We start from the raw sequence: 13,351 nt of genomic DNA on the forward strand, positions 1-13,351 counted from the left end.
GCCTCTGGGATCCAGAGGCAGAGTGATCAAACCACAGCTCACAGTGTGCATGGAGTGGGAGGGCAACCCAGGCTCCAACTTCCTGGCACTGCACCCATCCCAATACTTATTTATTTTAACTGCATGGCCCAAAGAACTAGTCAGATGTGCCAAGAATAGAAATCCTGGCACGACCTCATGAGGTTTCGAAGACTTCATGGCATTAAAATAGAAAATGTTAAAAACAAAATGTAAATATCATTGAGTTACCACTCAGTGCCCTGTGCTTTCCCTAGGTGAGGGAAATATGGTATGGGCAACATCTGTCCTGTTTCATTACCATGTGTCAGAGTATGACACAGGGTTTGTCACACAAGGCAGAGAAGCATCACAAATAAATATTTGTTGAGTAAATTTTTTTTTTTAAGAAAAGCTGAGTAATATAACAAAAAACATCCTAAGAGGACAGCACCTTGATTATGAAAAAGCTTAGTCTCTCTTAGATCCCACTGGAAAACAAGGAACTATTATAGAAATATTTGGCAAAATATTTGTAATGGGATGTGTTATCCGAATTTTGGTCATTCTAGTCAGGAATTCAAAATGAGAAAAAGGCAATAGTTTGAGGGAATGTAATCATTCATCCAATGCAGACTTGGTTATAAACCAAGGGTGATATTTTTTGAACTGCATCATTTCAAGTACAAGACCCAAAGAACTAATCAAATGTGCCACAAGACCCAAGAGTGACATTTAAAAAATTTTTAATTTGAAAATAATTTAAGAATTACACAATCGTTGCAGGAAGATCTATACATCCTTTACCAAGGTTCACCTACTGTTAACATTTTGCTCCATTTGCTTTGCAATTTGCTGTTGCTCTATCCATCCATTCATCCACATAATATATTTTTCTGACCCACTGAGAAAATATTGTCTATATTATGGCCCTTTACCCCTAGATGCATTAGTGTGTATTTCGTAAGAATAAAAATATTATACACCACAATACAGTAATCAACTTCAGTAAGTTTAACAATGATAAAACACTTTTTACTAACTATATTCCAATTTTGTAAATTGACCTAATAATGCATTTATAGCATTTTTCTGTTATAGGATCTAGTCTAGGACCAGTTACTGCATTTAGCTGTCACATCTCTTTAGAATTATTTCCTCTGGAACATTTCTGCAGCCTCTGTCTTTTATGACATCGACATTATTGAAGAACACGTTTCTTTCTTTCTTTCTTCACAGAATGTTCCTCATTTTAAATGTGTCTGATGTTTCTTCACAGTTAGGTTCAGGTTATCCATTTCCAGATGGAATACTACACAAGTGATACTGTATCCTCAAGTTATCATAGCCAGAGGCACATATTATCCATCTGCCCCTCATTGGTGGTATTAATTCTGATCACATGGTGAAGGTGTTGCCTGCTTTCTCCATTATATAGTTATTATTTTTCCCTGCAACTAATAAGAAGTCTGTGGAGAGACACTTAAAGACTATAAAATAGTCTGCTCCTCCTCAAGGAAATTTTTATAACAGTATTTTCACTGTGGTTATAAAAAGTGACCTCTACATAATAAAAGAAACCTAATTTCATGTATTATAGCTGAATAAGTTCCATGCCAGTTTTAACATCTGTTTCTATTACAGTAGTCCATGCACACTGGGTGTTTATTAAAAACTCTTCATTAACTGTCTGCTATCTGGGTAGGATACGGACAATCTGTTTTTAAAATCCAACTGGTACTGATGCCCTAATTTTGGCTCCTTAAAAATAAATCTTTATCTTATGTTATCAAAGCAGTTTAGAAATTAAATTAAATGATTTAATTGCAAGAACATTCCTTAAAAAAGAGACTTGTAAAAGAACCTACCTCTATTTATTCAACTTATACATGCATTCTGGTTACAATGATACTGATTATTATCCAGCCTTTTCTAAGCAATATGATTTTTAGCTAAGCTTTAATTCAAAGCTTTAACTTGGGATTAAACACAGCTAGCTCATATATGTTCAAATGGCCAGGTGGCCTCAGTTTCTGAGTTTGGTAACAAACAGAAGGAAGACAATTTTTGAAAACAAGGGCACAAGTGTTTTAACTTTTAAAAATAGTTTTTAAATTTTAAATATTTTAAGATGCCTTCTTACTCATTTTGCTACCATGGCGCTCAACATTATGGAGGAACATGTTTCGGAAACCAGTCATGATGCTGAACGGGTATGCCACTAGTTAGTTCAACTATTCTTTTATAGAAGTCAGGAAACCAGAGGGAGAGGAAGGTCCAAAGCTTAAACAGAATACAAACATTGTTATAGCCCCTTTTCTCTTTTGAGCTCAGCCTCTCATCTATAACTTTGTCTTACTTGCAATACAAAAAAATTCTAGCATTTATAACAAAAGAGATAATTTTTCTTTTTGATCAATAGAATTCCGCAGCCAAATCATTAGTGTTTTTGTTTTGGGGTTTTCTTTTTTTTTTTTCCTTGAAAGTATTTGTAGTCACAGGCTCACAGGAGAAAGGAAGGAAGAGGGATTAACTCTCCTCAAGGAAGGTCAAAAACATAATTTACAAGAGAGGCAAGAGGACCAGCTGTATCTGCTGGCCCAATTGACTACCAGCTGGAGAATTTACCAGCAATAAGAAAACCATGTCTACCAGATGTCAAGCAATATAACTGGAGGCCAAATATCTTTGGGCTCATAGCAGGACTCTACACTCTTTACTACCTATATTTCACATTAAATAGTAAGGTGTCTTTCATGGGCCACCAGCAAGGATAACGAAAAATTTCCACACAAGGGACTTAATAACATAATCATACCCCATCAGACTGGCTTCAGTGCTGACGTCCACCTCAAACATGCTCTTTTGTTAAAAAGCAATCTTAGTTCTGAATCAATATCAAGGGGACAGAGAAACTGAAATGGCTTCAAGCTACTGTTAGGCAAGGATTCTTGGGGTTTATCAGGCTTGTTTTATGTATGGGAACTGTTTTGTCACTGAGTAGAAATGAATCTGAAAATATGAATAATCATTTTCATACTTATTCATTAAACCTGTGCTGTTCAATATGGTAGCCACGAGCCACATGTGGCTATTTAAATTTAAATTAAGTAAAATTTAAAATTCAGCCCCTCAATCAAACTAGCCACATTTAAGTGCTCAATAACCACATGTGGCTAGTAGCTTCCCTGTTGGAAAACAGAGATATAAAATGTTTACATCACACAAAATTCTATTAGACAGTGCTGTTCTAAACCCTTAAATCACCTTTAAAATGGACAATTATATTTCCATTCTATATAAATTATGAAATAAAGCAATCTTTTATGTATTCTCTTAGGAAACAGGTCTACTAACACAATATGAATATTGTACCAGATGAAGGTGAAGCAAAGGGGGAGGGTGGATCTCAGCAAAATTTTCACAATATAAGTCAATTTTTGTCTGAATAAATGTTCTTTACACTACTCACAAAAGTTCTGTGGAGCTACAGGCTGGCTGGATAATATACAAAGGATAGTCAGGATGGGTATTACATGACAAATAAGCAATAAAGTGTTCTTTATTATATTTATCCTTTATGATTCAATCTGTATCAGACTGCTCATATCAGAAGTTTTCCTATTTTATATGTCAAAATGTGCAAAATAAATCATTTCCTTTAAAAACAATGCTGCACAACTTCACAGCTTTATAACTGAGGTACTTTAATGCCAAGTAAACATCACAGGCCACAGCTGTTTCTAAAAAATTTATGAACAAGAAGAACATGAGGCCAATATAAAATAAAATCCACAAATCATGTTGCTTATTTCCAGGCTCAACCATCATGAGTCCAGGGAAGCTAAGCAACTCCGGAGATAGTATGTGGATGCCTATGTGATTATTGTAACTCACTGAGGGACGAGTGCCACAGGCATGTGACACATGGACAGAGACCTTTAATTCTGCCCATGAAGACACCATGTCAGGGCATGACAGAACACACTGAAAGGTGAGACAGGTCATATTTGCAAGCATGTCAGCCACCTGTGCCATCAAACATGGAGGATGTTTTCTAGGGTCAAAGCTTATTTGACTCAGTTTCCTTTATTCCAACACTTCTTGCAGAATCATCCATCTATGTCAGCTCATCAGCTTCACTCCCATTTTCTCTTCCCAAATCCCAGTTTCCTTTTCTCTACTTATTCACAATGGGCAAAAAGGAACAAGCTGGGGGCTGTGGGGGAAAGTGGGCAGGCTCCTCCTAATGCTCCCTTGCTGTATCACCAAAAGCAAAATAGATATGCTTGTTTTCTCTGGAGCTGTTAGCATTGTTAACTGTTCTTATTCGGATGCTTATGAAGACCACAAAGCTACTGCCCAAAAAAAGCTGAAAAAATTCATCCACATCAATTTAGCTGGTTAGAGGTTTATGCGATGGCTACAAGGTTTTCAGGTTATGACCCAGTTTTTTCCCACTTACCTTGGCTTTCCCATCCTGGGCTGACATATATCCAACACACATGCTCTCCGTCGTGTGGCTCCACAGAAATTCCACTGCCATAAAAGAGAACACAAATAGGCACATTCAGATCACAGATGGAAAATAAATCTTTGCTTTTTAATAGAACAGTTAAAGATAGCTTTATATTTAACACACTCAGTTCCCCACTTTCCATTTGCTTGTTCATAAATGTCAAGATGATTTATCACTAAAACTGTGTAATGCCATTTACTGTGAAATGAAAAATGTATTTCTTTCCTGTCAAAACTTATGATTATTACATGTAAAATAAATGCTCTTCTGTTTGACTCTTGTAACATTAAATGCACACACATACTCATACATACGGTATACAGTGATTTAGTAAATGTAATATTCCATAGTGTAGTTTATTTTAAAACACGTGCATGCGCGCGCGCGCGCGCACACACACACACACACACACACACACACCAGGTCTTAATTTCTTTCTTTATTGAGACGGAGTTTCACTCTTGTTGTCCAGGCTTGAGTGCAATGGCGCAATCCCAGCTCATTGCAGACTCTGTCTCGCGGGTTCAAGTGATTTTCCTGCCTCAGCCTCCTGAGCAGCTGGGATGACAGGCATGCACCACTACACCCAGCTAATTTTGTATTTTTAGTAGAGATGGGGTTTCACCATGTTGGCCAGGCTGGTCTCGAACTCCTGACCTCAGGTGATCCACCCGCCTTGGCCTCCCAAAGTGCTGAGATTACAGGCGTGAGCCACCGCACCCAGCCCTTAATTTCTAAATACCATTCTCTACGAAAAAGAACCAGGATTCTTTGGAGAAATGTTCATTCCAGAGCTGGGACAGAGAAAATATAAAATGAATCTGGAACATCTTGTTGTACCAGAAAAGTAAGGAAATGCTCAAAGAGTAAAGGGGACTTATCCAAAAGACCCAGGGGTCAACTTGAAGGGCTCTTACTGGCAAAAATCTGTGCCTATGAAAATAAATAATGAGAGTAATGAGTTATAACCACTGAACAAAGTCAGAACCAGTGAGCCCATACTGATCCAAACAAATAAATGGGGAAGAAGACAAAGCTCTTCCTTCAGCAGAATGCCAACTAATAAGTATAGAAAAAATAACAGAGTTAGAAAATAATGGTTGCTAAAACTAGTAGGTGGAAATTTGAAGAAGGACGGGCTATTTACATAGCTTCAAAGTATCTCTCCAAAAAATTCTTATAACAGGAAAAACTGTTAGTTCACTGTGGAAACACTTGATGGACTCCAACTTAACTCCATGAACAAAGCTAACACCACCAATTAAGGCACAAATCAGTACCATGTGCCTTTTGATAAGATACCTTGAGACACAACACTTCTGTGGTATTTGGTATTCCTGACAAAAATGCATAACCAGAATTGAATGAGGAAACATCAAACAGACTTGAAATAGCAACACTCTACTAAATAACTGGTTTGAACTCTTCAAAAATGCCAAAGTCAGAAAACACAAAGTTGAGAAACTTCCTGTTTAAAGAATACATGACAACTGAACACAATGTGTCATTCTGGATTGTACCCTGGACTTGGTGGTGGGGACAGATGTTATAAAGGACATTATGGAAACAATTGATAAAGTTGGAAAAGGGACTCTGGGTTAGACAGTAGTGTTATATCAATACTAAAAGCCATGACTTTGATAACTGTACTGTGATTATTTAGTAGAATGGCCTTGTTCTTAAGAAATACTCACCAAAGTATTAGGAATAAAGGAGCCTGATGTCTCCAATTCACTCTCAAATAGTTCAGGGAAAAAAATGCACTTATTTGTTTGTGTGTATGTGTGTGTGCATGTGTATGCTCGTGTGCATGTAGACGGAGGAGGGCATGAGGATGGGAAAGCAAATGGAAGGAAAGGAAAACACTGGTTGAATCTGGGAAAAGAAATCATGGTTGTCCCTTGCACTATTCTTGCAACTCTTCTGTATGTATAAAATTATATCTAAATAAAAAGTTACAAAAAGAAAACTGCAAACATCCAGGGATGCCCACAAAGCTCTGTCACATTCCAGTACATAGCATCAAAATTCTGAGTTTTCGAAGGCATTTTTAAAGTTGTAATGTACTCCAATAAAAATTTCAAAAGTCCCTGATAATAAAACTGCATTGCTCAACACTAAACCCTGTCCCCCAGGCCATCCATCTGTTTACATCTCTAAGCTAGTTAAGCCTGGAGACAAGTGTTTGAGTTGAGACCCAACTGTGTGATCCATGATCCTAGCCTCTGAAGGCTTTGCCAGACATGTGGGGAAGAAAGAGGCAGTAAGGGGCAAAATGGAGTTCCTCAGATACATGGCTCATTCCCTCATCATTAATTAGTTATCAAACCTGCCAACCTGCTCAACAGACTCCACCGAAGAGTGAAGGAAAAGTGTCACACAATGAAGCAAGTTCTCTTCACCAGATGTTTTTTCGTCCACACACATCTGCTTTAAACTTCAAAAATCTTGACATCCAGAGCAAGGTCTGGGATAGTCTAACTTGCCTAACAGAGGAAAGGCACTCAAGTCTTACTGAAGTTCTCCAGAGTAGTGACAAAAAATTTTATTCAAATACTAAGTTAAAGCATTTCTAAAATTGCACCTTTTCCTCATGCCCCGAATATTAAGGGGGCAACTGCTCAGGAATTAGCCAAGAAAAATCATAAAAATATAGCCAATATAACCATGAGAGCAAAGGATAAAGACATTACCCTTTATTTTTTAAATATCATTTTAATGATTTTTAAATGTATTATTCTCCCTATAAATGTAGTCTCCTTTCAAAAAATGGAATAAACATAAACATTTAGACTTACAACAGAGGATAAATTAGGATACACTGATGAACTTCATTAAATGACTATTTTTATATGAATGTTTTCAATAAAATTTCTAGATCTAGTGTTTAGGAGTTTTTAAAGAAAATAACTCAATGTCTAAAAATTCATTCTTCACTGTTTTCACAAACATTTATCCCATCCCACAGTAAAAGGCAAAGCATTGTACTGACACATTTTTTCATAATGACAATTCAAATCAGTTATCAGTTATTAATTCATGCTAGCTTGAAAATCTCAGAAGAAAATGTCTAGGATTTAAATTATAAAACACTTTTAAGAGAAATTATTTCATTACTTGTAGTACATGCATAATGCAAGTTAATTTAACAAATTATTTCTTAGTGGAAGACTTCAGGGAAGTAGGACAAGGAGCAGCTAACACTTAGAATCTATGATGTGCCAGGTATTGTCTTTCATAGCAGAACTCAGCAAAGCAGAAATGGGGAACCTGAGGCTCAGAGAAGGGAAGCAGTACGGTTTAAGTCATTTTACTAGGCACACAGACTGGATTTCAAGCTGGACTCTGGGATCACAAAGCCTGTGGTGTTTCATTGTTATATTACTCTGAAATCTACTCAGTATAGATAAGGATTTGTACTTGTTACACATTAAGAAGACTAAATTCCTTACAAACACCGAAAGACACGAAACATCAAACACAAACACCGAACAACTCTTAAAACATTTTAAATCTCTCTTAAGAAAAGCTTTTAAACCATAACGAAACCCAGAGACCACAAAAGATGGCCAATATCAATATATTTGACTAGTTAAAAAATATTTATAGTGTTTTCCTTCTTTTTTTTTTTTTTTTAAGACAGAGTTTTACTCTGTCACCCAGGCTGGAGTGCAGTGGCACAATCTCAGCTCACTACAACCTCCACCTCCCAGGTTCAAGCGATTCTCGATTCTCCTGCCTGGCTAATTTTTGTATTTTTAGTAGAGACGGGGTTTCACCATGTCAGCCAGGCTGGTTTCGAACTCTTGACCTCAGGTGATCCGCCTACCTCAGCTTTTCAAAGTGCTGGGATTACAGGAATGGGCCACCTCACCTGGCCTGTTTAGAGTGTTTGTTTTCGCCATTTGGAGAAAAATGAAAGTCAAGAGATGAATGACAAATTTGGGGAAATATTTGCAATTCATAGCATAAACAAAAGGCTAATTTTCTTAATATTTAAAGATCTCCTACAAATCAATGAGACAAATATCCAAAGAAAATGCAAAAAGGATATGAACAAAAGGGAATATGAACGGCTCTAAAACATATGAAAAGATAATTTACGTTACTCATACTAAAATAAATGCAAATTAAAATCACAAGATACCATTATCAGGTTTCAGACTATTATCAGACTACCAGGTTTCAGATATCAAAAAGTTTGAAAGAACATTGTGTTAGCTGGGAGTGGAGAAAAGAGCAGATTCATATAGCAGTGGTGGGAGTATGGCCATCTGCAAGAACATTCTCTTAATCCGTGGTAATTATGCTCTGTAATGTTGATGAACACTGAATTAGCAAATAATGAGCCACTACAGGTAGGGAAAATACAGGGCTAAGTTCCTGCAAATCTCTGGTCAAAACATTTTTAATAGCATATCAACAAATAACCTTATTTTATATGTGTTTCTGTTTAATCTTTTTTTTTTTTTTTGACAGAGTCTCGCTCTGTCACCCAGGCTGGAGTGCAGTGGCGCGATCTCGGCTCACTGAAAGCTCTGCCTCCCGGGTTCATGCCATTCGCCTGCCTCAGCCTCCCTAGTAGCTGGGACTACAGGCGCCCGCCACCACGCCTGGCTAATTTTTTGTATTTTTAGTAGAGATGGGGTTTCACTGTGTTAGCCAGGATGGTCTCTCGTTCTCCTGACCTTGAGATCCGCCCGCCTCGGCCTCCCAATGTTTAATCTTTTAAAAATATTTATTTACTTATTTATTTAGAAATAATTATATGCATAAACACTAGCCAAGAAGGGTTTAACATTTTCCTGATGCTGGGTAACATGTCCATAAATTTCTTTGGCTTTCAAGTTACACAATAATGCTGTCCTCTATGCTTTTTTTATTGGTCATCATTTCATGAATCTACTAATTTAGCTGCTTTTCCATTTTTTCCATTGCTGCATATATAGATGTTACTTTAGCACCTTCTGGAGCAGCCTCACATACAGATCAGTGAGTTTCCTCTTCTTTTATCTGGGTGTATCACATTGTTGATTCATTAACAATGAATTCACCACTAATAGCACTATAATTTCTGCCTAAATGAAGCTTATCCAAAATGCACATTTTTCCCCACGAGACATTACCATCTTCTCACACTCTGAAACACCAGACAGCACTTCAGTACTATGCTTGGCGCAATTTTAAATGTCAAAATCATCATTAAAAAGTGCAAAAATGTGGAAAACATGGCACAAAATAGACCACAAAATGGATACATTTGTAGTACCAGAGCTGAGACAGGAAGGCAGAACATCATCTTGTTTACCTCAGCTGGGAATGTGCACATGAGGTGACTCAAAATGTTTACCACTTCATGCATGTCCACAAGTGACTATGAGAGTGCTGAAATGCTGATTCATGGATTACAAATAAATGTTAGCCAGTAGGCAAATTAACAAATACAGAATCCAGGAATAATGAGGATTGACTGTATTTATCAAAATTACACACTCTTTGACCTAGCAATTCTATTTCTAGATATTTATTCCACAGATATGCCTTTATATATATAAAATAACATATTTATAAGAATCTTCATCAAAGTAGCTTTAATCAGCAAGAAACTGGAAACCAATTAATTGCCTATTGGACATATGTATAACTATGATACTGTATACAATGAAATACTATGTAACAATTAAAAACAAATGAGGAAGCTCTACATGGATATGGAACCAACCACACTGTTTTTCAAACTTTTTGATCACAAACCACAGTAAAATCCAAAACCAAATCAAAACAAACAACAACAAAAAAACCCCACACATTGTCATTTACTACACACATCTATTTATAACTAAAATTTCACAAAGTAATAACTGCTCTTCTACTTAACAATGTATTGATCTCTTCTACTGGGTTCTTTATAGTCTACTTATTGCTTTTTAAAAATTCTGCTTGTGATTTACTAAATTGATTTAGAACTTATTAATGTGACATGCTGCAGTTTAAAAAAAACACTAATCTACAAGACAGCTTGGCTAAAAAAAAAAAGGTAAGGTGGAGAATAATGTATAGATATGGTTCTGCCATTTTTGTGAAATAAAATAAAAGATGATCATGTATGAACATGCTTGTAAGTACATAGAGTCTCTCTGGAAGACTATCTTAGCAACTGGCAGCAACGGTTCCTCCTGTAGAGGGAACTAGTTGAGTAAGGAACTTGAGTGAAGGGCAACCTATTTTTCACCACCTTCTGAAACTTCTGAATTTGATCCTGTTTTCATATATTTCCTATTTTTTAATGCCTCTAAAAATCTTGATCACCCTGTTAACCTACGATATATATGAAGAATTTCTTCCCTGTTTAGATGAAGACATTCTGATTTTAGCATATATTTTCATTGTCCCTCATTAGAATGTATTATCATGATGTGAAACTAGTCTAAAACATCCAATTTGTTTCTTGTCTCATGATTATCTAAAACATAAGCAAATCTTAGGATGGGGCATGAAGAAGCCTCTACTTCCATTTACACCGAACACATATACTTAAGGCAAAATCTGCTATGTTCAAAGAGCAATCAAAACAAACAGAACAAAACAAACACACACTGTACCTGACAACTTCCTCAAGCTGCTTTTCCATCAGAAATTTTAAAAGGTCAAAATCATTATAAGTTTTTTAAAAATAAATAGAGACATTTGTGAGTAAGGGTTATCTCACAAAAAAGCTTTCAAAATGTGTTATTAGTTAAGTCCTAATTTATAATTAAAACTCAGCAAAGAGTAGTACAAAGTTTGCTCAAATACGGTTACATAGAAAAATTTAAAATTTCAGTAAAAGAGTAGCATTTACCATCAGTGATATCTGGAAGTCTATAATGTGTCTCCTGATTTTGAGTACTTAATCTGAAATTCTTCCATATACTGAAAATTGAAGTTTATAGTAAGAGTATTAAAAGATAATTCTAATAACACAGCAAACCTGGGAAATGCTACTTCATAGCACTGGAATTTTTCCAGGTGTAATGATTACATGAGGAAGACCATGAATTCCGGCAACACGCAGGGTAAATGAGTGGCCTGAAGCGACACATCTGAGCCTGTGAAAGCGCTGGCTGTAACAGTCTCGGTGTGGTCAAGCTCAAGCTTATTTCCATCTAGAGAAGCTTCTAGCTTTTCAGTAATGACCATTTTCCTTTGGTAGTGACTAGTAACTGTTTATAACCTCAACTACTGATTGAAAAATGCTTATGTTCTTTAGAAGGCCAAAGCCCAGGGCTTTGTGGGACTTCTAGAAATGCCCAGACCACGAAAAGATTCTCATCAGAAAACATTAACAACACACTAAAATAAGATCCTGAGTAGGCTTAACATGTGAAACATAGACACAGAGATTTGGCAGAATTCTTCTCCATCAAGTGGCTTCTTAACACATCATGTCATACAAATGCAATGTGAGAAAACGTACACACCATTGATCCTGTTCCAACACTGGAGAATGGCTTACATAGGGATGAGCTGCACGTGTGCACTTCATAAATGATGGATTAATTGCATTATAAGAACCTTCAGGATGTATTTGTACTTAATCTTAGAGGCTAGGCTTTCCAGAAAGTTGTATTTAAGAATTTGGAACAAGTAAATTTATATGCCCAACACTGGTACTACTTCAGTCTTGGTGGAGCTCTGCTATATAAAGCAGCCCTTAATCCCCAATGCAAGGCTTTGCCTCCTAGTGGCATTTAAATCACCAGCTTTATGGGTTAAAAGAGCTACAAGCTACCTCTCTCATGATGTTTTCCCCAGGATACTTCTCTTTCAAAATCATCCACATATCATCCTGTTTAAATTAAGTCAGACAAAACCGTTTCCTTACCAGGTTGCAAGTAAGTTTTTTCTATCCAAATGGATTCTTTTTTCTGACCAGAAAGAAGTCATCAGTCACTCTCCTCCTCTTTAAAAATATATATACATATATTGTCCTCCAATTGTTGTTAACAACCCCCAGCTGCACTGGCTCCCACACCCACTTAAAACCTCTCTGCTTGGCTTCACATCCCAGACTTGCTTGCAAGGAAAACAGAACTCCAAAATCAGAACCGTCTTGGGCTGGGCAGTTGCCAAGTTAGCTGCCACTCCTGAGCCTTAGGTCAAATGGCACGCCCTGGGACATTTTGCACAGTATTTAAGTTACTCCTTATTGAATAAAGAGAAATTCATTTTTTAAATGGGAAGAATGAGGCGCTGTAAATAGAACAGCCTCTTCTTATCACTGTAGATTTTTGCCCCTGGTTGGTAGGGTCTTTATAACCAGTAGGGGGTTTATCTTTAGAAAAAAAAATGCAAAGACGCTTTACTGTCTTGACATGGAATCCTTAAGGCTCATATAATGCATGTCCCATTAAGGCCATGAAGAAACTTTGACTTGGCATGCTTCCCTGAAAAACTTTCACCACTTAACTGTCTTGGGAGCAACGGAGATTGAGTTCTATAGAATCCTGGTTACACTAAGCCAAGAAAATAATCATTCCCTCTTTCCAAGGCTTGTTTAGATTTGTTCAAGACTAACTAACAAAGGATGCTGACTGAAAAGAGGAGGATGTGGGTCAAATAGTAACAGAAGCCCTGGAGGACACTTCAATTATCTTCCTGTTTTATCCTTTTATTGTATTAGAAGCTGCTGGAAACAGGGCCACTTGGTTGGGACTTGGAAGTTCTCTGGTGAACAGAAAACCATTCAGTAAAACAAGTTTTATTAAAACGCAATTTTATTCATTCAACCAATACATTTTTAGGATTTATTTCATGGTAAACTCTATTATCCTTTGAGCAGATGAAACTGACTAT

At 36.7% G+C, this 13,351-nt stretch overlaps 1 protein-coding gene across 12 annotated transcripts in view; it reads right to left on the reverse strand.

Moving 5' to 3' along the window:
* TASP1 (taspase 1) overlaps positions 1-13,351 on the reverse strand; it is a 454,798-nt gene that overhangs the window by 228,706 nt on the left and 212,741 nt on the right. For all 12 annotated transcript variants that reach the window (XR_010154230.1, XR_008541205.2, XR_676151.5 and 9 more), the window contains one exon: positions 4,463-4,536. Coding sequence is in view for 8 of the 12 variants with exons in the window: in XM_001135721.6 (XP_001135721.1) it covers positions 4,463-4,536 (74 nt within the window). In the remaining 4 variants the exon portion in view is untranslated. The remainder of the gene's footprint in view (positions 1-4,462; positions 4,537-13,351) is intronic.

The sequence above is a fragment of the Pan troglodytes genome, chromosome 21, assembly GCF_028858775.2.
Source record: "Pan troglodytes isolate AG18354 chromosome 21, NHGRI_mPanTro3-v2.0_pri, whole genome shotgun sequence".
NCBI classification, from domain to species: Eukaryota; Metazoa; Chordata; class Mammalia; order Primates; family Hominidae; genus Pan; species Pan troglodytes.